The 21,359-nt window shown below is 41.6% G+C and overlaps 1 protein-coding gene and 1 long non-coding RNA gene across 3 annotated transcripts in view; both read left to right on the forward strand.

Moving 5' to 3' along the window:
• Positions 1–4,421, forward strand: part of KCTD16 (potassium channel tetramerization domain containing 16) — a 158,208-nt gene extending 153,787 nt beyond the window's left edge. For both annotated transcript variants that reach the window (XM_081181035.1, XM_081181034.1), the window contains exon 3: positions 787–4,421. In XM_081181035.1, the coding sequence (XP_081037161.1) occupies positions 787–1,238 (452 nt within the window). In that variant the 3' untranslated portion in view covers positions 1,239–4,421. The remainder of the gene's footprint in view (positions 1–786) is intronic.
• A 1,893-nt stretch (positions 4,422–6,314) lies between these two features.
• LOC308581922 lies at positions 6,315–15,357 on the forward strand. Its single transcript, XR_014005384.1, has 2 exons — positions 6,315–6,607; positions 6,846–15,357. It is a non-coding gene; the product is annotated as an uncharacterized lncRNA (long non-coding RNA).
• Positions 15,358–21,359: the final 6,002 nt, after the last annotated feature.

Here is a 21,359-nt window from a genome sequence, read left to right on the forward strand (position 1 = left end):
ATCACACAAGAGTGTGGCAGAAGTCTAGAAACTGGCTTTATTTTTCAATACAGAAAGGCAAAAGAGGCATCCCGTCCCCTCATTTGCATCTCTGGAAACTGTGCCCCAGTTTCTCTTGCAGATGATGTATCTCTGTTAAGAAGCTGCTACTCAGCAAACTAAATTATATTTGGCTTGATTTGAATGACGGTTATGGTCCCCACAGGTTGGGAGTGATGATTATGTTCTCTCCAAAGACAGATGACATTTTAAATCCATCATTAGCTCAGTATTTCATTCAGAAGGCAAATGAACTTTTTTCTTTTCTTTTTTCTTTAAAAAAATCTGTTCTAGATTTTTCTTCTAGCCATAGATTATTACTTTGGGCACATCTTCAACTAAGCATTTTTAAATGACAAATCAAGAAACCAATTAAGACATATTTAGTCTTCGGTGCTGCACCCACTTACGCACACTTAAATCCTATTGATTGCAGTAGAACCTAAATGCATGTAACTGGTCAGGGGATTTCAGTCATAAACATTGGTTTGCGTTGTGTGTGTGTTTAATGCTAGCGGCTTTCCAGCTGGCTGATTACAAACCTCAAAGACCAGTAATTTTTCTTCCCAGAAGAGCCTCAGTTCTCATTTGTGTGCTCCATTTATCCTGCCAATATATTCACTATGTGGCGATGACATATAATCCTTTTTTTTAAGCATATGAATGAAAGCTGCATTGGATGTCTCTCTGAATCTTGCCAGGTCTACAGCAGCATGTCCTTACCACGTTCTCTGTTTCTATTTCCAGGAGAGCCTTCAAGATGGTCTTCATCACACTGTGACTGCTGCTGTAAAAATGGCAAAGGCGACAAAGAAGGAGAAAGTGGAACCTCCTGCAATGAACTCTCCACCTCGAGCTGCGACAGCCAGTCAGAAGCCAGCTCCCCTCAAGAGACTGTCATCTGTGGCCCGGTCACCCGCCAGTCCAATATACAGACTCTGGATAGGCCAGTCAAGAAAGGCCCGGTGCAGCTACTTCAGCAGTCCGAAATCCGGAGGAAAAGCGACCTGCTCCGAACTCTAACTTCCGGCTCTAGGGAATCCAACTCTAGTAAAAAAAAATCGGCGAAAGAAAAGCTCTCGATTGAGGAAGAGTTAGAAAAATGCATCCAGGATTTCCTCAAGATCAAAATCCCAGAAAGGTTTCCAGAAAGGAAGCACCCTTGGCAATCTGAACTGTTACGAAAGTATCGTCTATAGGAGCGGGGTTAGGGCAAGGAAAATCACCTTATTGCCATTTACAGAATGAGATCCTACATGATAAAAGAAATAAAATAATAATGGTAATAATTTGTTAGATCACACACACAAAAACGACGATGACCCACAATCCATCACTATAGTACAGCCTAATTTGCCTATTTCACCAAAGCATTCCTAATTACACTATAACAATATCCTCCCTGTGATAGGAGGATTAACAAGGCATTCATCATGTGTTAACCTCCTGACATATGCCATATGCTTGCAGTGCCACACACACAGCTAAGGAAACATGTGCAGTATGGTTGTGGGTTGGCACCACCAACGACGAAAATTCTCATATGGTCGGGCAGAGTTTTATGGTGGGCGGTGATTTTCTAAGGTGCATGCCTTCTTGAGTTCACCTTTAATGTCATTTATTTGGAGAGAGAAGCTGGGTCAGGCAGATGTCATTGGTCTTGAAAGGAAGACGTGATGTCTTGCTGGTTTACACCAGGAGAGAGTGTATATATGTCTGTGTGCCACATAAAAGCTTTCTTCGTTTCCTCCTTTTAACTGTGTGTTACTCTCAAAAAGGAACTACTAGAGCTTACTGGATGACCTATGTCCTCTTCCCCACCCCTGTAGAATTATGTACAGAATAAGTATTTGCCCCCTTCTTTTCTTGGAGAGGAGGGTCAACTCTTGATATCAGCGGTAGATCTGAATTTGCTCTGTTTGCACACCATGAATGTTTATGAGCCACAGACTGCACTCAGCTTAGCAGGAACATCTGACAAGCCAATGGCTGCAATCCAGTAGGGAGATATGTGCGGGGTCCAAGTGGTTGTGGGCTGTCACACTTCAGATTTTGCTCAGTTTCTCTTTCAGCAATTTTCATCCCAATCCCTTAAACTTGGAGTGTTTAAAAAGTAGCCCCGTGGATTTAGGAGGGAGAGCTGCTGGAATTAAAACTGATAGAACTCTAGTGTGCATGGAGAAATGGCAGACATCTGCATTGTGAATTGTAAGTCCTGCCAATGTTTTTTTGTTTTTTTTTACTGGCCCTGCCTCCCAAAGAGACTTTATGTGCATGCAGAAATCAAGCAGGAAATCCTTTCCCATCATGTTATCTCCACGCCAGAGAATATTTCTCTCTCCTTTTTTTTTTTTTTTACATACCAGTGATGGCACAGGGGCAGTAAAATAAGTAACCAAATGGCAACACTAATTGTACCTAGTTGTTGGACTCTTTCTGCAGCCTTCATTTCTTAACTTGAGGAATTGGCAAGTGGCGGGGGTGGGGGTGGGGGTGGGGAGAGAGATTAGGTTCAGTTCTAGTTGTGTACAAAATGGTCTTTTGACCATCTTGATACCATTTTCCTGGCATCTCTGTTAATATGTTAGGCAATTTTGTCTACCACTCTGCTCTTTCGTCCTTTCTCATGCTATAGAGCTCTCATCCCACCCCACAACAACAAATGTGTTTAGGAGATTAAGGATGAAAAGGAAAGGAACCAGTTGAAAGAGGAGATGCTGGTGATTATTCCTCTTCTGGAGGAAGAATACGGGCAGGTCAAGCCGCTGAGTTGTTGATTTATGTGGGCTTGCCAAGTGCTGCTGCCAAGAATGTATTTGGCCCAAATAAATGGGGGAGAGCAGGCTCCCATCCCCTTTTGACACAGATGCAATTAGAAGAAATTATAGGCCTATCAAGATGCATTTTGCACTCCGGTTTGCAGGAAATGGATTGTTCAAGTGACAGGCAACATTCCGCTTCTAGCTGCATGCATTTGAAAATGAAATTAAAAATTGAAAAGTATCCAAATGCACTCAGCTAATGGGGATTCATGGGGGGGGGAGCAAGGGCCTTCTCAGAACACAAGAAATTCCCTTTGAGGGGAAGAGCTTCACTTACTTATGAGCATCTTTTTTACCTATAGCATTAGACCGAAAGGGAGGCAGGGTCTAAAGAAGCTTGTGTGGGAATGTGTGAAGAAAAAAGTGAGAAGTGCAGACACAAAGCACTTGAGATACAATAGAAACTTGCCTCCTTTAAGCAGCCGGCCAGCCCTTCAGACAAATCCTCTTTGTCTGTTTTGTAGACACAGGTTTATTCCAATTATGAGCACCCTTATATAGAAGCAGGTTCTGCTGTAATAAACAAGGCTTAACCTCCCAGTATAGATGATGGTGATGATTGATGAGCTCAAGATAACATGGTTCCTTCCCCTACATCCTATTTATTATCAACAACCCCATGAGCTAGATGAGGCTGCAAGTTAGCCAAGTGAGCTTCAGGCTGAGTGGAGATACGAACCTGACTCTTTCAGCCCAACACTCCAGAGCAGCACATGTCGTGAGGTTCCTGCTTACCTGGATGGGGATAATGTGGACTGGCAGGAAGGTCCCCTATGGGAGCAACAGACTGCGGTCCTGCTTCTGCACCTTTGCACCTCCCTGCAGTGCTGCCCAACCCTAGACCCATCCAATGAAGCAGCAGTACAACAACCACTGTTGGAGTGGTGCAACTTCCATGATTATTGCCACATCTTAGCTGTTAGCTCTCAGGGTGCTGAGGAAACATTCTGAAGCACAAGAAGGGAAATATTAGGAAGTTCAGTATGAAATGGTGCTGAAAGCATGTACCCTACCAGTACTTTCTGGAAGTAAGAACTGTTTGACTTCCTTGGGAAGTGGGAGACTCTCCTTCATTATAGGTGTTTAAGCAGAGGTTGGATGGCCATCTGTAATAATAATAATAATAATAATAATAATAATAATAATAATAATAATAATAATTATTTATTATTTATACCCCGCCCCCCCCCCCGCCCATCTGGCTGGGCCTCCCCAGCCACTCTGGACGGCTTCCAACAAAATATTAAAATACAGTAATGCATCAAAGATTAAAAGCTTCCCTAAACAGGGCTGCCTTCAGATGTCTTCTAAAAGTCTGGTAGTTGTTGTTTTCTTTGACATCTGCTGGAAGGGCGTTCCACAGGGCAGGTGCCACTACTGAGAAGGCTCTCTGCCTGGTTCCCTGTAACTTGGCTTCTCGCAGTGAGGGAACCACCACAAGGCCCTCGGTGCTGGACCTCAGTGTCCGGGTAGAACGATGGGGGTGGAGACGCTCCTTTAGATATACTGGGCCAAGGCCATTTAGGGCTTTAAAGGTCAGCACCAAGACTTTGAATTGTGCTTAGAGAGCCAGTGTGGTGTAGTGGTTAAGAGCGGTAGTCACGTAATCTGGGTAACCGGGTTCGCGTCTCCGCTCCTCCACATGCAGCTGCTGGGTGACCTTGGGCCAGTCACACTTCTTTGAAGTCTCTCAGCCCCACTCACCTCACAGAGTGTTTGTTGTGGGGGAGGAAGGGAAAGGAGATTGTTAGCCGCTTTGAGACTCCTGAAGGGGAGTGAAAGGCGGGATATCAAATCCAAACTCTTCTTCTTGGAAACGTACTGGGAGCCAATGCAGGTCTTTCAAGACTGGTGTTATGTGGTCTTGGCGGCCGCTGCCAGTCACCAGTCTAGCTGCTGCATTCTGGATTAGTTGTAGTTTCCGGGTCACCTTCAAAGGATGCTTTAGCTGAGATTCCTGGATTGCAGGGGGCTGGACTAGATGACTCTTCCAACTCTACTATTCTATGATTTTATGATACTAAAGGCTTTTAAAAACTTTGACCAGGACTGAATTCTATGGCTTTTAAAAGCACTGGTGGGAACCAATAAGCATCAGTCATTAGGAATGAGAGAAATCCACTCTGTAGCTTCTCAGGAGCACTTTCATCTTCATCTACTTTTTGGGCTTTCAGGGTGAGCCCTGGCACTGAAAATATTGACCAGGGCTGAGCCCTGCCACAAATCAAACCAGTCACTTTCTCGCTGTGATTGAGTTGAGGTAGTATGTGTAGTAATTGAGTTGATGTTTAGCATTAGTGACATTTTAGCAGCCTGTTAAAGAAACCATTCGCACCACAGAACCTGGATTTACATTGATTTAGTTAATTGGAGGTTAATTAGAGTAAACTGACTTAAATCCAAGCACTGTGGAGTAACTTTTTTCTTCTTACAGCAGATCAGCTTGGAAAGCCTGAGTTTTTGCACAGGGTCTCTCAGCAGCACCTCCCAGCCCAGACAAATGTGCTGCGTGGCATGATGGGTATAGTGCCAGCTTAGACCGAAGAGTGTTTGCTTTCAGCAGATCTGAAGCCTAGTCTCTTGGTTTTATGGCTGCCATTTTCTCTCACAATTTTGCAACTAAATTATTTATGGAGAAAGGTAGTCGCAAATAAATCTGCAGAGATCATTAGCCAGGCCTAAATTTGCTTTTCAATGAAGTCTTAACAGCTCTTATTGAGTACGGGTGTAGTGCAGGGATGAAGGAATCTGTCAGCTTTGGTTCCCCATCTCCCCAGTCCTAAGTTCAATTCTCTACATTTCCACATCAATTTGTTCTTTTTTTTTTTTAAAAAAAAAAACCCTCATGAAAATCTGCCCGCATTTTAATGGAAAATTTCCCTAATATACACATTTTTTTTTTGCATGTGGTTTCATCTAATTTAATGCATTTTCCCATGTCATTTTCACTAATACACATCAGCAGAAACAACTGCTGCTTACTGGAAGTGAGAGTGGCAAAGTCAGCGCTGTGCAAACACGTTGGAGGAGCCAGTTTCTGTGTATTTTTTAAATCAGATTCAAAATGGATTTTGGTGCTGAGAAATAGGGAGAGAGTAGAATGATGAAGTCACCTGGAGCCCTTGTTAGCAGAGCCGGTGTCAGGAGCTGTCATGGTAGGGAATCTGCAGGGGTCCCTCTGATGAGAGCCCCCTGGACCTGCTAGATGAAGTGGGAGAGAGCGGCCCATGGAGGGTGTTTGGAGGCTGTCCAAAACTTGGAACTATTGTCAATCCTTAGGGTGGGGAATAAGTCCAATAAATAAGCACATAAATCAGAGCTTTTTTAGTGCTGTAATCTTAGGAAGAAAATCAATGAAGAAAAGTTGGAAACTGAAATAATAATAATAATAATAATAATAATAATAATAATAATAATAATAAATTTATTTATACCCCGCCCGTCTGGCTGGGCTTCCCCAGCCACTCTGGGTGGATTCCAACAAAATATTAAAATGCAGTAATGAATCAAACATTAAAAGCTTCCCTAAAGTCCCAGGAACAAACCAAGAGCAACTCCTGTCTCAAACTGAGATTTGATGTCTACGTATATGAATGTATTTCTTATTCGCCTTTATTTGAGCTTGAAAGATTATTAAGGCAGTTTCTCCCGCCAATTAATCATGGTTGCCAGGACATGGAGTCAAAGTAGCAAACAGCATCATCTTAATAAACTATGCTCAAGCCCACAGTGGCAGGAGTGTGTGTGTATACACACGCACACACACACACACACACACACACACACAGAGAGAGAGAGAGAGAGAGAGAGAGAGAGAGAGAGAGATGTAATAATCCTACGTGTACTTCATAGTAGAGTTTCCTCTAATAAAGCCTATAAACAAATCCAATTAATTACAGAAATCAAATGGACTCCCACAGTCCCCAGGTGTAAGGTTTGCCTTACACCTAAGGCATAAGCAAATTACAAAAACTCTGTGAATAGGAATAAGCTCCCACACCTTCCCTGATCAACTTCTTCCACGATTTCATTGACCATTTAAGTCAGGGGTGGGGAATTTGCAGACTTGGGGATCCATCCATGTGGCCTTCAGCCTATTTTTTTTTTACAGGAATTGAGAGGGGGCAGGGGAAAAGGAGTTTGGCTGAAAGAGAGAATAGGGTAAAGGGGGAACTCCCACTTTTGGCTCAGACCCCGTCTACTTTTGCTTCTGGTGCCACCAGTCACTGGCATGTGGCTAAGAGGAGCCAGTGGCCCTTCTAGTCCAGGATCCTGTTCTCTCACAGTGGCCAACCAGATGTCTGTGGGAAGCCTGCAAGCTGGACATGAGCGCAGGAGGACTCAGCCCACCTGTGACTCTGCCCAACTGGTATTCACAGCCATACTGCCTCTGACAGGAGAGGCAGAACATAGGCATCCTGGCTAGTAGCCATTGAGAGCCACTAGCACCTGAGGTAATGTAGCCCTCAACAGAAAAAAAGGTTCTCCAATCCTGACTTGATTATTCCACTTTGACCCTTTCCCAGGTATAGAAATGCAATTAATGATAATAATAATAATTCGCCTTTTGATTTATAATGCACTTTTCAGAAAACTGATTCCCCTTCCAACTGAACTTGTCCATAGACCTATACAGTCCATAGGTATTTTCCCTCTTGCCTTCTGGTTCTTTTTTGCATTTATATTTCTTCTGTCTTTCCTGGATACTTCCTCCGGAGTCTAAGCTGGCTCCAGAAAAAAAAAGCTATCTAAGTTAGTCTGGGGGTTCTGCTATGTCTCCATGAACAGCAGCATGAAAACATATCAGAAAGGCACAGAATCTTAGACAGGTTTTGGGTTTGGTTTTGTCTTGTCGTCCCCCCCCCCCCATCAAGACTTGTGAAACAGATTCTTTGCCCAGCCAGGTCTGCAGAACAGTAGAAAACAAGAAATTAGTCTTTCCCATTATTATTATTATTATAGGCTCTTGATAAGAATCAGTCATTCCCCAGGATCATCATGTGCTCACAGTTCTTCTCACTGCAAATCACAAAGAAGATAGCCTAGCATTAATTCATCTTAATAGCAAATTATAGAGAAAAATGAATGTGGGGTTCATTCGCCCGATAGCACTTCAGCAGGGATTTATCTTGCAGTTTACATGCTGGATTGTCAATGAGGCACAGGCTGAAACTCAGCATGGCTGACACTCTGCAGTCTCAAATGCAGTCAGCTCCCGCCCCCCTCTATATATAAGTTTATTGGATATTGTAGCACAAACCCTTTGGCCAGCAAGGAAGAAGGAGTAGAAAGCGTAGAATATTTTCTTTTCCTCTGAGGTTGAATAGAACTGGGTTTCATTTTACACAAGCTGGTTCAGTGATTAATATCTGCAGGGAGGGGGGAAATCAGACCATACGAAATGTGCCAGAATAGATACGATTTATGTGGCCTTTCCCCCCAGTTTTAGATGAAATAGTTGTTGTTCTTTTCCAGTGCCTGCCCCAAGAGTCTTAAAATTTAATGTCCAATATCCAATGTGTGTATGCATATATATCTAGCAGTAGCAAACCTATATGCATGCAGCCCCCATTACAGATGTACACATAGAGCTCTTCAGTGGACAGAATAGAAGAAAGTGAATGCAATATTCACATTTATTTATTTATTTTTTAAAAAGGTAAATGATTGCAGGCAAAAGAGCTCTGTATGGGCAGCGGAACTCTGGCACCTGTAAGAAATTCAAATTCTTTATATGAATTGTAATATGGACATGACAAACTCACAGTCTCACTACGAGTTTTAAAGTGTTTATAAAACCTGTGATAAAACACTGAGAATGAAAGGCTTCTTTGAAAAGAAATTGGAGAGGGGGTGGGCAGGAGGATGAAGTTTACTTAACTGGGATAATAGCCTAAAGCTTTAATAAGTACCTTGGTCCCCGAGGATGGTGTGGCAGGGCATGATTTCTTACCTCTGCCAGATGAGAAGAGTCAGGACATGATCCAGCTAATTGTTTCTTTAATTATTATTATTGTTTATATTATCAAAAAGAGTCTCAGTTAAATTCTGGATGAAACTTATTCACTTCATAAAAACCAAGGATGGTATTTCCAAACCCCTAGCAGTGCATTGGCACTAATGTACCCTTAAACGCTCTGGAGAGGAGGAAAGATGCTCAGTGCTACTATTACCTACAATAGCGGTGTCTTCAGAAGTTTTGCTATTCTTCGCTTAGGAATAAAGAAACACAGGGAGGTATTCAGTGATGTTTCCTCTGCTGATCGAAGGCATTCATTCACAGCACAAGGAGAAAGGCATTTTTTGGATATTCCTTCTCCTCCCTTCAGCCCCCATCACTATATGCTCAGATATATTGTGTGGTTGCAGATAGTGATGAGGAGATATCCAGTTTGTTTCACATGTTAATGGGAACCTACCTAATTCACACTTCCCAAAACAATACACAAATTGAAATGCAGCTATTGTTTGAAGGAAGCACTTCTCCAAATTTTGTGATCCAGTTTTCCAGCTGGGAAATGTGTACAAAAACTCACATATTAGAGAAAGGGTGTGCAAGATGCACATGTTAGTGAACGCAACATCCAAAAATGTGATGTATTGGGGGAAATTGCTTGTAATGTGTGTGTGTGTGTGTTAGACAAAAGGCTTGAAAAAATGTTTCTATCAGCAGAAATATGCACTAAAATTTTTGACAAATGCTTGTGAGGATTGTTTTAAAACAAACAAATAAATCACAGACTGATGCAGAAATGTGGTGAACTGATGTTGAGACTGGAAGAATTAGAAACTGAGAGAAACTGTTATCGGCAAATTTGTTCATCTCCAGTTGTAGGGGGCTGCGGGGAGGTGGATTGCTAAAAAAACCCTTTCCTTCTCCATTCCACTCAGGGATGCCTTCTGTCAGTTACAAGAACACAACTGGATGCCAGCCTTAGGTAATGTTGCACTCCTGCAGCTTGCACTGATCTTCAAACGCTTTGTGAGAAGTAGGAAATAGCAACATTTGTCTCTTATATTGTACTTTCCAGTCTGAAAGATAGAAAATGTTCAAATATAGCCAATATCTCACGATCAACAAGAAGGCAGGTCATCCAGGTGGTAATATCACTAAAATACAAAGGAAATAAACTACGTAGAAAAGCATGACTAAAAACATGTTGTGGTAATTATGATTGTGATTAGAAATGCTTATCTGCATTTGAGATGGTTACTTTAAATCATTCTTCTCAATTTCCCAAGGATTCTACCATAGGTAGTTGCACACCCAACAAATTTCTAATACTTTAGGTCGCAGAACCAACATCAGCCACGCACAGGTCCCTCAGGTCCCTCAATTCCATGGTTTGTATAGTAGATGTGCTAATTTATACCTCATCACATTCATTTTATGAAAAGTTCACATATATAACAGGGAATAGCAATTCTAGTTCGAGTATTCCTGGTTGAGCTGTAATACAAAGCCAAGGATTGTGGTTTGATCCTGATTGTCACCAGGGCAGAGTGAAATGGGAGTGATTTATGCATTCACAGTAAACCATTAATCATGGCTTACACTGATGTGCAAATGCAGTCAATGACTTTGGTCTCAGAAATAAGGAAGCTGCCTTACATTCAGTCTGATCCTTGGTCCATGTAGTTCAGTACTGTCGACACTGACTGGCAGGGGACACTTCCAGTCCGATCTAGAGATGCCAGGAATTGAAACTGAGACCTTCTGCATGCAAAACAGATGCTCTACCATTTAACTTCAGCCCAGATCTGATGCTACTCTGGCATTTTTTATTAGAACTGAAAGAGGGAAGATTCAGAAAATGCAGCAATTTCATATTAAGAGGCTTGCTCTCATAGCATACTATTTGGTGACTGTGTGTGACAGTAATAGGACTCTCTAGTTCATTTGAAGATGGTTGCGCTTGTCAGCTAGCTCTCAAAAACCTTTTTTAAAAACCTTTTGCATTCCACCTATCTCCACAGCAGGTATATCCAGCCTGTTCTCACTGTACTGGGTATTAAACTGCTGCTAAGAATTTTTTTAGAACCTAAACACAGAGGAAGCGGGAATGTTCTCCACTGATTGCAACAAAGTGCAGAACTCCAGACCCTTCAAGTGTCCATATTTTGTAGGGACAGTTCCAGATTTACAGAAGCCGTTCCAATTTCTGGAATGTCCCACTTTTCCTTAGGACATTCCTATTTTCATCAGAGAAATGTTGGAGGGTATGGTAGGATGTCCCTAGTTTAATCGTAGAAATGTTGAAAGGGTATGGAGTTATACAGCCCTGGAGCCAAGGAGATAAGTAACCATACAGCCTTTAGAAGACATCTGAAAGCAGCCCTATATAGGAAAGTTTTTTAAATTTTTAATGTTTTTTTAGGTTTTAATATATGTTGGAAGCCACTCAGAGTGGCTGGGGCAACCCAGTCAGATGGGCAGGGTATAAATAAAATAATAACAACATCATCATCGTTATCATTATCATCATCATCATCATCATTACTCCACGAAACAGATCCACAAGACATATGTCAGTCCAAGGCATAGGCTCAGCATCTTACAAAATATGGAATAGGGCATCCCTATTTTCACTGGATAAATGTTGGAAGGTATGGACCTCTGACTTAAAAGTCTTGAATGCTGGGATATTCAGATCCTGCTTCACGGTTCTTGTAGGCAAATGACTGAGATAACTTTAAAAATGAGCCTGTGCTTGCTGAAGCAATGTGAAGCTGCCAATTCAGACAGTAAATTAAAGACATGTAGCCATTAGCATTCTTCCAACAATTTGATGCCATTTTAAGTTTTCACCAACAAGAATGCTAGTCAAACCCATTAAAACTGAGTTGACCTAATGCATTTAAGTTACTTCCCTGACATATTAACTTTTTCTTCTCAAATAAGCATCCAAACTCTTGTTAGTACAGTGGACCAGGATAGCATCTTGGCAAAACAAAAGTGCAAGAGATATTTAGAAGAGTCTTCACTTTTTTCCAGTAAATGACAGAAAACTTTAAATGTATGTTGCAAATGTACTGCTCACTTTATCAATTCATAAGTGAACAAGTGTCATCCTTTTCATATGGCTACTTGTAATCTTTACCTTGAGTTTTATTTTTTGAGTATTTTATTATTGCGTATTATTATTTTATTATTGGGGAGCAAATGCCAATTTCTTTAGATCACTGATGACTATACAAAAAAGTAGCACAAGTACACCCTGGAAGCAATGCTAAACTGTCATCACACTGTGCTCATGAACATCATGGTGTACACACAATCATTTTGACCTAAGGGAACCATTCAATTTGAAATTTTCTGTTGACGTAAGATGATACAACTCTGACAAGGATACAGCAAACCAGTGCCACATTTCACTTAGATGTAGGATTCTTTTCAGGGTCCTGGGATAGCCTAAAGGAAAATAACATGAATCACTTTGAAAGTTGTTTTTTTAACCCCCCCCCCCATAGGAGTCAACTCCTAGAGGCTGAGGGGTCATTACCCCCCAATAAAATATTTGAGGGGCCTGGGAGGCCCCAGAGTTGATGGACATAGCCATTCCCATGGTGTGCACGCACTGTGTCATGTGATCAATCATGCGGGGCGGGGCTTACCTGCCTGCCCCCCAAATATTTTATTAAATTTGGCACCCCTGCCCCTAATTGATTTAGGAGAAAACACTACTGGGCTGAGCTAAGGAGAACCTGAAAGTTTTTAAAAACTTAGATGGATAAAAACTCTGGTGAGAGCCAGTGTGGTGTAGTGGTTAAGAGCAGTGGACTCGTAATCTGGTGAACCGGGTTTGCTTCCCCGCTCCTCCACATGCAGCTGCTGGGTGACCTTGGGCCAGTCACACTTCTTTGAAGTCTCTCAGCCCCACTCACCTCACAGAGTGTTTGTTGTGGAAGGGAAAGGAGATTGTGAGCCACTTTGAGACTCCTTAAAGGGAGTGAAAGGCGGGATATCAAGTCCAAACTCCTCCTCCTCCTTCTCCTCCTCTTCTTCTTCTTCGAGTATGTATTTGCCACGATACTTCTAGGGACTATCCTCAGGCAGGAGCAGGCTTTGGCTTTGGATTCCTAACTGGGTGGAGAATGGCCTGTTGATATAATAAAGATGTATGCACACCTAACCCCAGCCCCATCCAACAGCCAAACCCACCAGGGCCTGGATCCAGTCCTGCTTATATCCCCTGCCCTGCTCAAACAGCACATCAGCTTCTATCCCAGTTGTGTGTGTGCCATGCAGCTGTGGCTCTGCAGCTGGGCTGGTGATTTGTGTCCACTGAACATACTGTACATGCAGTTTACCACAAGCCCCACTCGCTCGACACCCACTCTTGTTGAATCAGAGCCATTATCTGAAAGTGCAATATTTTTCTCTTGATTCCAATGCTTTACAGAACATTTAATTTTAATGTTCCTATGGAAATAGGATAAATCAGGATGTTCCTATGGAAGTGGGAAAATTCTGGTTATAGTTACAATTTTATTCCTTTTCTCAGTGGTGTACGTTTCCCATGCTAAGAAACATAAAAACAGAAAAGATGCTCTGGGCAATGATGGTCAGAGTAAAGATGAACATCTTTTTCAAAACCCTTTTCTCTTTTTTTTACTTACCTAATTTTCCACTTTCCTCAACTGTGCACATGCACCTGGAGGAAAATCTCATAATGTTTATTTGTTGAGTTGCTACTGAATGCCACCTAAGATGAAATTGCATGGCAAATTTAGCACTTCCTGCATATCTGAGGAAAGCCAAAAGTAGCTGTTGTTTTTATTTGAGAAGGAAAAAATGCAAAAAATAAATAAATGTATATTTTACCAAAGCAAAAAAGAGAGACATATAAGCAAACAGTTTTGAATGAACTAGAGGAACTAGTGGAGTTTGTCAGAGGGATTCCACATATTCCCATCTGGAATCCACAAAAACCACTTGTGTCATAACTACATAAAGCTTCACTGGCTAAAATCTGTACGATTATTTTTTGAGTTTCATGATTAGCACTGGGCTATTGATTTACAAATTTCTTATGTACACACAGGGTTCTTTGTATACCATAGAAGACAAACATGATAGATGTGTTGTTTATAGTTCCAGCTCTGTGAACACTAAAAATTACCAGGATAAAGCTATGAAATACACTTAAAATAAATTAAGTTTCTGATAATGAACATCTGCGAATGAACATCTCCCAATCTCTTATATAGGCATCAAAGTCAGGTCATTGAGATGAGTTCAGATGGATAATGCTGTAGGTTATATAGTGCAATTTATTATGAAGTGATTTGTTTCCCAGTTTGGTTGGGAGTCATCCCCCCCCCCCCACTGATGGAATAGCCGTTTCAACTGCTCTGTAAATATGGTGCAGATCTGTGCAAATGTTCAGGACAAATAATAAGAGGGAAAGTGCTAATCTGTATTATCGGGAGCGGGAATATATACTCATATAATTATTATTTTAAACACAAAATTCTCACACATCAAGTTGTAGCTTTTGCTGCTGTGGCTGCTCTGAAGTGCAGTATCCTAAGCCTCTCACCTGGCATAAATTCTGAGAATCCTTCACACTTAGTGGAAAGAGTAACAGGTCTTTCCCCTGACAAATAAAAATAAAGTAAAAAGTAGGATGACAAACTGGTTGAATCTTTGGCTATTTAGATTTCCTATATACATATCTGCACACAAATGAGTAAAATGCATACAATGCAATATTTTTCACAGCGGACACAGGATTTGATGTTTCTTTTGTGACTTCTGTGATAATGTGATCTATACGGGGCCTTGCTGAAGTTGCGTTTCTTTCTGACCTCATGTGAGCACGTCGATTCTTGACTTTGCCAGGCTGAGTCAGTCTGTTGCACTTTGATGTTCTGTCAAGTGGCACCCACTGAATTACCTCTTCGACTTATTTTCTTACGTGGTTCACTTTGTACATACGTGTAATGTCAAAACTGTTTACAGGTTATTTTGTGCGTATTTGTGGATTTTAAAGAAAAGCCAATTTAACTCAGAACAACAATGGGAGGGGGGAAGAAAAGAGAAAAAATAAAGATTGACAAGGGATCAATTTTACTGGATGGTGTTTAAAAATGAATGTGCTTAATTCAATATATACATCATTGAATATGGTCTCACATGAATGCATGTAACTCCATGTTGTCAGTTCCCACCAGTGAGGTTACTTGGCAATATTCTGCAGTGTGTGAATAGCAAATATACATAAAAAAAACCCTACTGTGACTCTGACTTACAAATATAACTCAGTAATTGTTTTGGTTTTTTTTAAGAAACTGTACTGTGTAAAAAGAAAATGGATATGTAGCTTTTGGCTTGCTGTATTTTCCTGTTACTGACAAGATCCTGAAATACAAAAAAAGAAAAGAAAAGAAATCCTCAAACAAAAACAAACCACAGCATAGCTCTGATTGGAGTGAACTGGAGTCATTCATGGAATGGTACATAGTCCATTAAATAAATTTCCTATTTAGATGACACAGTGGTTTATATGTCGTAAATCTCGTACCATTCTGCCAGAAATGTTCTTGTGGCAAAGGAAGAAATCGTCTTTTTGTTTTTTCTTTTAGAGTCACTCACTGTGGAAGAACCAATTAAAGGCTACACTATATTGTTCTACTCCTTGTATGGTAGTCTAGTGAAATCATACCGTTATCAGTATAAAACAAAGTGGCTGAAAAACTGCCGTTACCAATGTCTCAGAATTAAATAATAATAATAATTTCATGCACTTTGTGAGAGCACTGGTGGAGGAAGAGGAGTGTGGGGGGAGCGCACCACCCCCGGCAGCATGATCCCCGCCCCCAGGACGCGCACCAGCCCCGCCCCTGCCTGCTCTCTGCCCCCAGTTTTGGAGCGTGAAGCTCCGCCACCGTGTGAGAGGACTCATCATTTAGCTGTTCTGTGATGAGGTCAAAGGCATGTTGATATGTATGCAACCAAAACTAGACTTTTTAAGTTCATTAACATCTTGATTCTATTCATCCATATATAGATGTAAGTCCCACTGGTTTTAGTGGGGCTTACTTCAAAATGGATACCAGTTTATTTGACTTGCACACCCAAACTCACGTCCTCTTGCTCAGTACACTAAACCGGCAGAAAAACACCAGAACTTTGAACAGTGGCGGCACAGTCATAAGGCTATTGATGGTTAGCCATTCTGTTTCTATTACTTCCAATATCAGACAGGATGCCTTTGAATACCAGCTGAGGATCATGAGCAGCCTTCATGTGGGCTTCCTATAGGCATGTGGTTGGCTGCTATAGGCACAAAAGACAGATCTGATCTAGCAGATCTCTTCTTATGTTCTTATCCCAGCCTGCATTGAAAAACAGTGACTTGGAGATGCAGCAAAGCAGTCATGCAACCAATTCACTATGCACCAAACTCGGCTCACGTTTCAACAATCAGCTCAATTGTTGTGTGTGCTGGCACTAAAGGATTCCGAGTCAGGTGAGGTTTTATGGAGTTCTGGGGCCACCACCACTTCTGCAGCTCTTGTATTAACAGTGACCCAGGTGGAGGGGCAGGCAGATCACGGTGCCACTCAGCCCTGCACCTGGGAATCTAACTGGTGACACTTTGGGTGGGCATAAGTGGGAACACCATGACAGAGTAGTGATGCTGGCGTCACCCCACAGTTGATGGCTGGCAGGAGGCTAGCCCTGAGGGCTGTGCTCTGCCTCCGTGGTAGAAGGCAGCAATACCAGTTGCTGGAAATCACACGAGGAGACAAAGCTCATGCACTTGTATCCTGCATGGGGGTTCTCCACAGGCATCCAATTGGCCACTGTGAAAACAGGATGCCAGACTAGATGGACCACTGCTCTGATCCAATAGGCTCTTCTTATGTTCTTAGGAGGCTGGTGGAGGCCAGCAAGGCTAGATGGAGGACCTGTCCACTGCACTACCACCCAGCTCAGAGCAAAAGGGATTTGGATTGCTCTACTAGACTGAAATTCTGTGCACAGTTGCTAGGAAACAATTCTCATTCAAATCAAGTCTTTTTTTATATTATTATTAAGTTGCATAGGACAGGGCTGCAAGTATGTTTAGTATCAGGATTCTCTTTCATTTTCACTGAACACAAATCCCAGTATTTAGCTTTTCTGAGTTGTGGATTGCTTTGCTAGACCGGAGTCCATTCCTCAAAAGGGCAATGTTTTCAGAACGGAAAAGTAGAACTCAGTGGCCCTTAAGGCAGGATGTCTACTGTCCACCATTATTTCTGCAGGCTATATTTTGAATGTCATAGCTGTTGTTTGTTTAAAAAAATCTTACTGCAAAAATCAGTATCTTCATCAAAGAGATGAACTCCTTTCTTATATGTTATTCCCAGGGGGAAAGAATGTTCTGGTCAAACATGTGTGAACTAAAGAAGGAAAAACACTCTTGAGGTATGTGGCCATGATTTTTAATTCATCGTGACATTAAGTCCAAGATGTTGGCTGGATTACAAACGAGGGAAAATGCAGTCATTGTGTCCAGGAAGAGAACTTTAGGGGAAATAGTGCTGCCATCTGAAAGTGTATGGCGTTTGTTACTTGCCCTTGATTACTTGCCCTCGGTATGTGTTACATCCCATTAGGGCTGTCAGGTGATTAAAGATTTTTAGTGCATTAATCAGTTGTCTTTTAATTGGTGACTCAGTCAGTTGTATTTCATTAATTTTTTACCCAAACCTCAATATTTTAAGGCTGTGGAGGACATACTTCTGTTGCATGAGAGAGAGAAAACGATGGTTTAATAAAGAAATGTCACTATTCATTATTAGAAGGGGAAAGCCACCTTTATTTTCATTTATCAGTATGGAGACATGAAATGTGGAATCTACTGGTCACAGTAAAACACACTATGAGTAATTTCAATTCCCATCAGTATTGTGAGAGGTTGGCTAAGATGTACTGGTTTTGATTCCAGCTGAAAACCGTCCGCTTCAGTCAGCTGAGGTGCATGTTGCTAGCAGAAAAGTCATAAAGGTTTCCACCCAAAATGTTAAATATCGATTTGGATACATACAGGAAGGAAAACCATCTTTACATTTACATCGTTATATTAGTGGTTCACCAAATTTGGCATAGGGAAGGGAAAGCACACGTATCAGTGTGACTTATGCAGTAATCGGCCCATCAGTCTCAACCACACACACACACGGTCCTGTTTTGTTAACAACATGTGGGGTATGCAAACACACTACTGTAGTTATTGTCCATAGGAAGCAATGTAAGGATTCTCTTTTCTTTTCAGCAACTGTTAGGGCACAGAAATTGTCCTAGGAAGCTCTATTCCATTTAGCCTTTTTCAGCTTATCAAGAATTACAAAATGCTTGTCACTTTTGCTGGTTTCAGATAGATCCTCTCTAGCTTGAACCATGCTGATTCAAACTCGCCACAACATTCCAATGAAGACTATCTGATCATTTATAAGTCAATGTGTGTGCCTAACAAAACCCAAGCTTGTATTTATGCTTCTTACAAAAACAATTTGATTAATATTGAAAATGTGTGAAGCACTATAATAGCCAGGCCTTTCCCCATGCATCTCATATCCAGCCAGTTTTCTGATTTTTATTTATTTACACATATGCTTGTACTGTATAAACATGTCCAGTCACCTTACCAGCTATTTGGTTTTAATTATCAGAATTGAGGGCAAACACTGCCCCCTTCCTTACTACTGTTCTTTCCTTCTCCAACTTCCTATTGCCTCTCAAAGGTTAACAAAGCTCTGGAGGTATCCAGTTTTCTAAGACCTGGGTTCCCTTAAGGTGGCTGCTAGTGATGTTGATAGACTTCTTAAACACTTGGTTTGGAATATCATTTTGAATAGCTGATTATGCTCAGATGCAATATGAATAGAATATCATTCCCCCATAAACTTTTGAAATCTAGATTCTGGACATGTGCACATAGTCTCTTTTCCATTTAAATCTATTTTTATCCATGACCTGCACAATAATTGCCATTCAGACAGGGGTAAACAAATCACCCACATGACAAAGTCTTTATAGCTTTGACTGTGGGCAGTCTAGACTGGGGCATTTTGAGGAGCGTGACCAGACAAACTCAGAGATTGAACAACAGCTTTGTCCCAAGTTCCAGAGCTTCTGGGACCTTTCAAAATATCCCCTCAGGAGAGTGTGATTAGGACTTTGACAAAGAAGGAGCTGAAAGTTAAGTCAATATGGCATAGTGTGGGGATGCTGGCTGAGGTCTCTGATGTCAGAAATGAACTTTTGAGCAGTCACTTTGGGGGGGGGGGGTAAAGTCAACCCTCTATATCCTAAAAAATAATCCCTGCCAGCACCACTTTGCTCACATTTCAGGAGCAAAGGTGGATCATTTCCAACATCACTCAGTGGGCCAAAACAGGCAAGCACAGATGCACATCATGAGACCATTAGCAATTAATGCGAAAGAAACTGCCTTCTCATGAGGTCACATCTATTCCCAAAAGACTGAACTCTCAACAAAACCAGCTTTTTTGGCCAGGCCTAGCAAAGAGCCAACTTCATGACACTCCTGATGTAGTGTAGCATCATTTCGTGACGTTATGGGAAATTTAAATGGCATCTCCAAGCCCCGGAACCTTTTCCAAAGATGGGGGCACAGGGAGGGATCATTGGGGAGTATTGCTGGAGTGCTGCAGGCCTAGTAGTTACCAAAGCTGACACTGGGGATGTCATGGGTGTCTGTGGAAATTATATGTACTCCACCAAGAGCAACAGCAACCACAGTTTGTGGCTCAAAGCCTGATTAAACTATTCCCTGTGCCACCATAACAGAAGTTCAATCAGTAGAAAGTATGGATCTACAGCATCTAAAGGACTGTGTGCTCATTATTTTCCATTACTTTATTCTGTTTTCTTTTGAACCAGGTGTATTGAATATTTTTTCCCTGAAAGCTCAGTCGGCTGACTTGATGAACCTTCTTGGCTGCTGTGCCCAGCTGAAAATCAGGCACTGAAATGGTTGTGACACACTGAGCGAAGATTGCAAAGGACATTATCACCACTTGCAAGCTAGTCCTCCTCAGATCAGTCTGACCAGGATGCTAATCATAACATGCTAACTAGATGAATGTAGGGCAATATCGGTGATGAGCAGGTGCTAATGTTTTTCTCTGCAACAAACCACATGAAACTTGGAAGATTTATGGCTAGCGGGGGGGGGGGGGAATCGTTATTTTCTTCACCACAGAAAGAAACAAATAGCCATCCTTCCCCAATTAATACTGAATTTGTTCCATCCATTCAATTGTTTTCCAAATCAAAAACAAACAAGCATAAAGGAAGACACTAACTTGAAATTCTATCTGAATTTATTTTGTACAGAAAAACAATCCAACCTTCCGAGCACTCTGTGGACAGAGAGTGGAGTGGAATTGCATCATTCAAATAAAAGGAAAAAAGGAATGAGTGAATGATGAACTATTTTGTTTTGAAGTTGTAAAATCTCCTTGTAAAATTGCCTAGGCTTTACGCCTTCTTCCTGCAATGGCATTAAATTCACAATTCCCTTTTCCAGGCAGTGTGTACCATGAAAATAACCACCACATGATATGAGGCTGTTGCATTTAGGAAAGCACCACCAACAGCCATTAGCAATGAAAGCATCAACTGTAAGCCACGTTGGAAGTGCACCAGCCCAAAATATTTTAAATAAACCATTTCATTAAATTGAGGTTAGAAGCCTAGCACCCAGGCGATGAGGAAACTGGTGTGGGGAGGATAAGTATGTACAGAGGGCTTTCCCATAAGAGAGAACTTATTCCTGTTATAAGAATCAGTACAATCTGCATGGCACCAGTGAGTTGGCAGCATACAGCTTTTAAAACCTTCACAGATGTATGGCAGCATCACCTTTAGTAGTCACTTCGTATGAAGTGTTGACCCTATCCTGGATCACAGCATCTTTTTAATTGGAGGCTCCTGTATTTGGCTTCAGATTTCACCACTGATGCAGATCTGGCTCAGTCATGGCAAATGGAGGTAGCTGCTCCAGACCAATACACAACATGTGCCATCTTCACAAGTACTCACCATTTTCTAGATGGTTAATTAAAAAAAAAAGTGAACTTAGTCATCCGAGGTCAGGAATTATTTCTTTATTTACATTTATACTCTGTACCTGCAATAAATCTGTAAGCAGCATTGTTAAAGGCCGTGCTGGCAACTGGAGTTGTATGACTGGAATGGCAACCCCTAGCTACTCATTCAACTCTTTGTCTCAGGATTAGAGTCCTCTCTCGGGACATGGTGCATCCCTGACCTTGACAGTGAAAAGCTGTCTGAACATCTATTATATGGAGATGGAGGCCTCTGACTGGAAGGAGGTTAATACTTCTGTTGCTTTCTGCGCTCTCTGTTATTAGGAAATGACACAGGCCATGGCAGACAAGCAGAGAGAAGGATATAAGTCAACCCTCAGAACTGTCAAACGGTTCAATAAAGTGACAGTAAATGAATAATACCAC

Source organism: Podarcis bocagei (genome assembly GCF_964188305.1).
Source record: "Podarcis bocagei genome assembly, chromosome: 2".
NCBI lineage: Eukaryota > Metazoa > Chordata > Lepidosauria > Squamata > Lacertidae > Podarcis > Podarcis bocagei.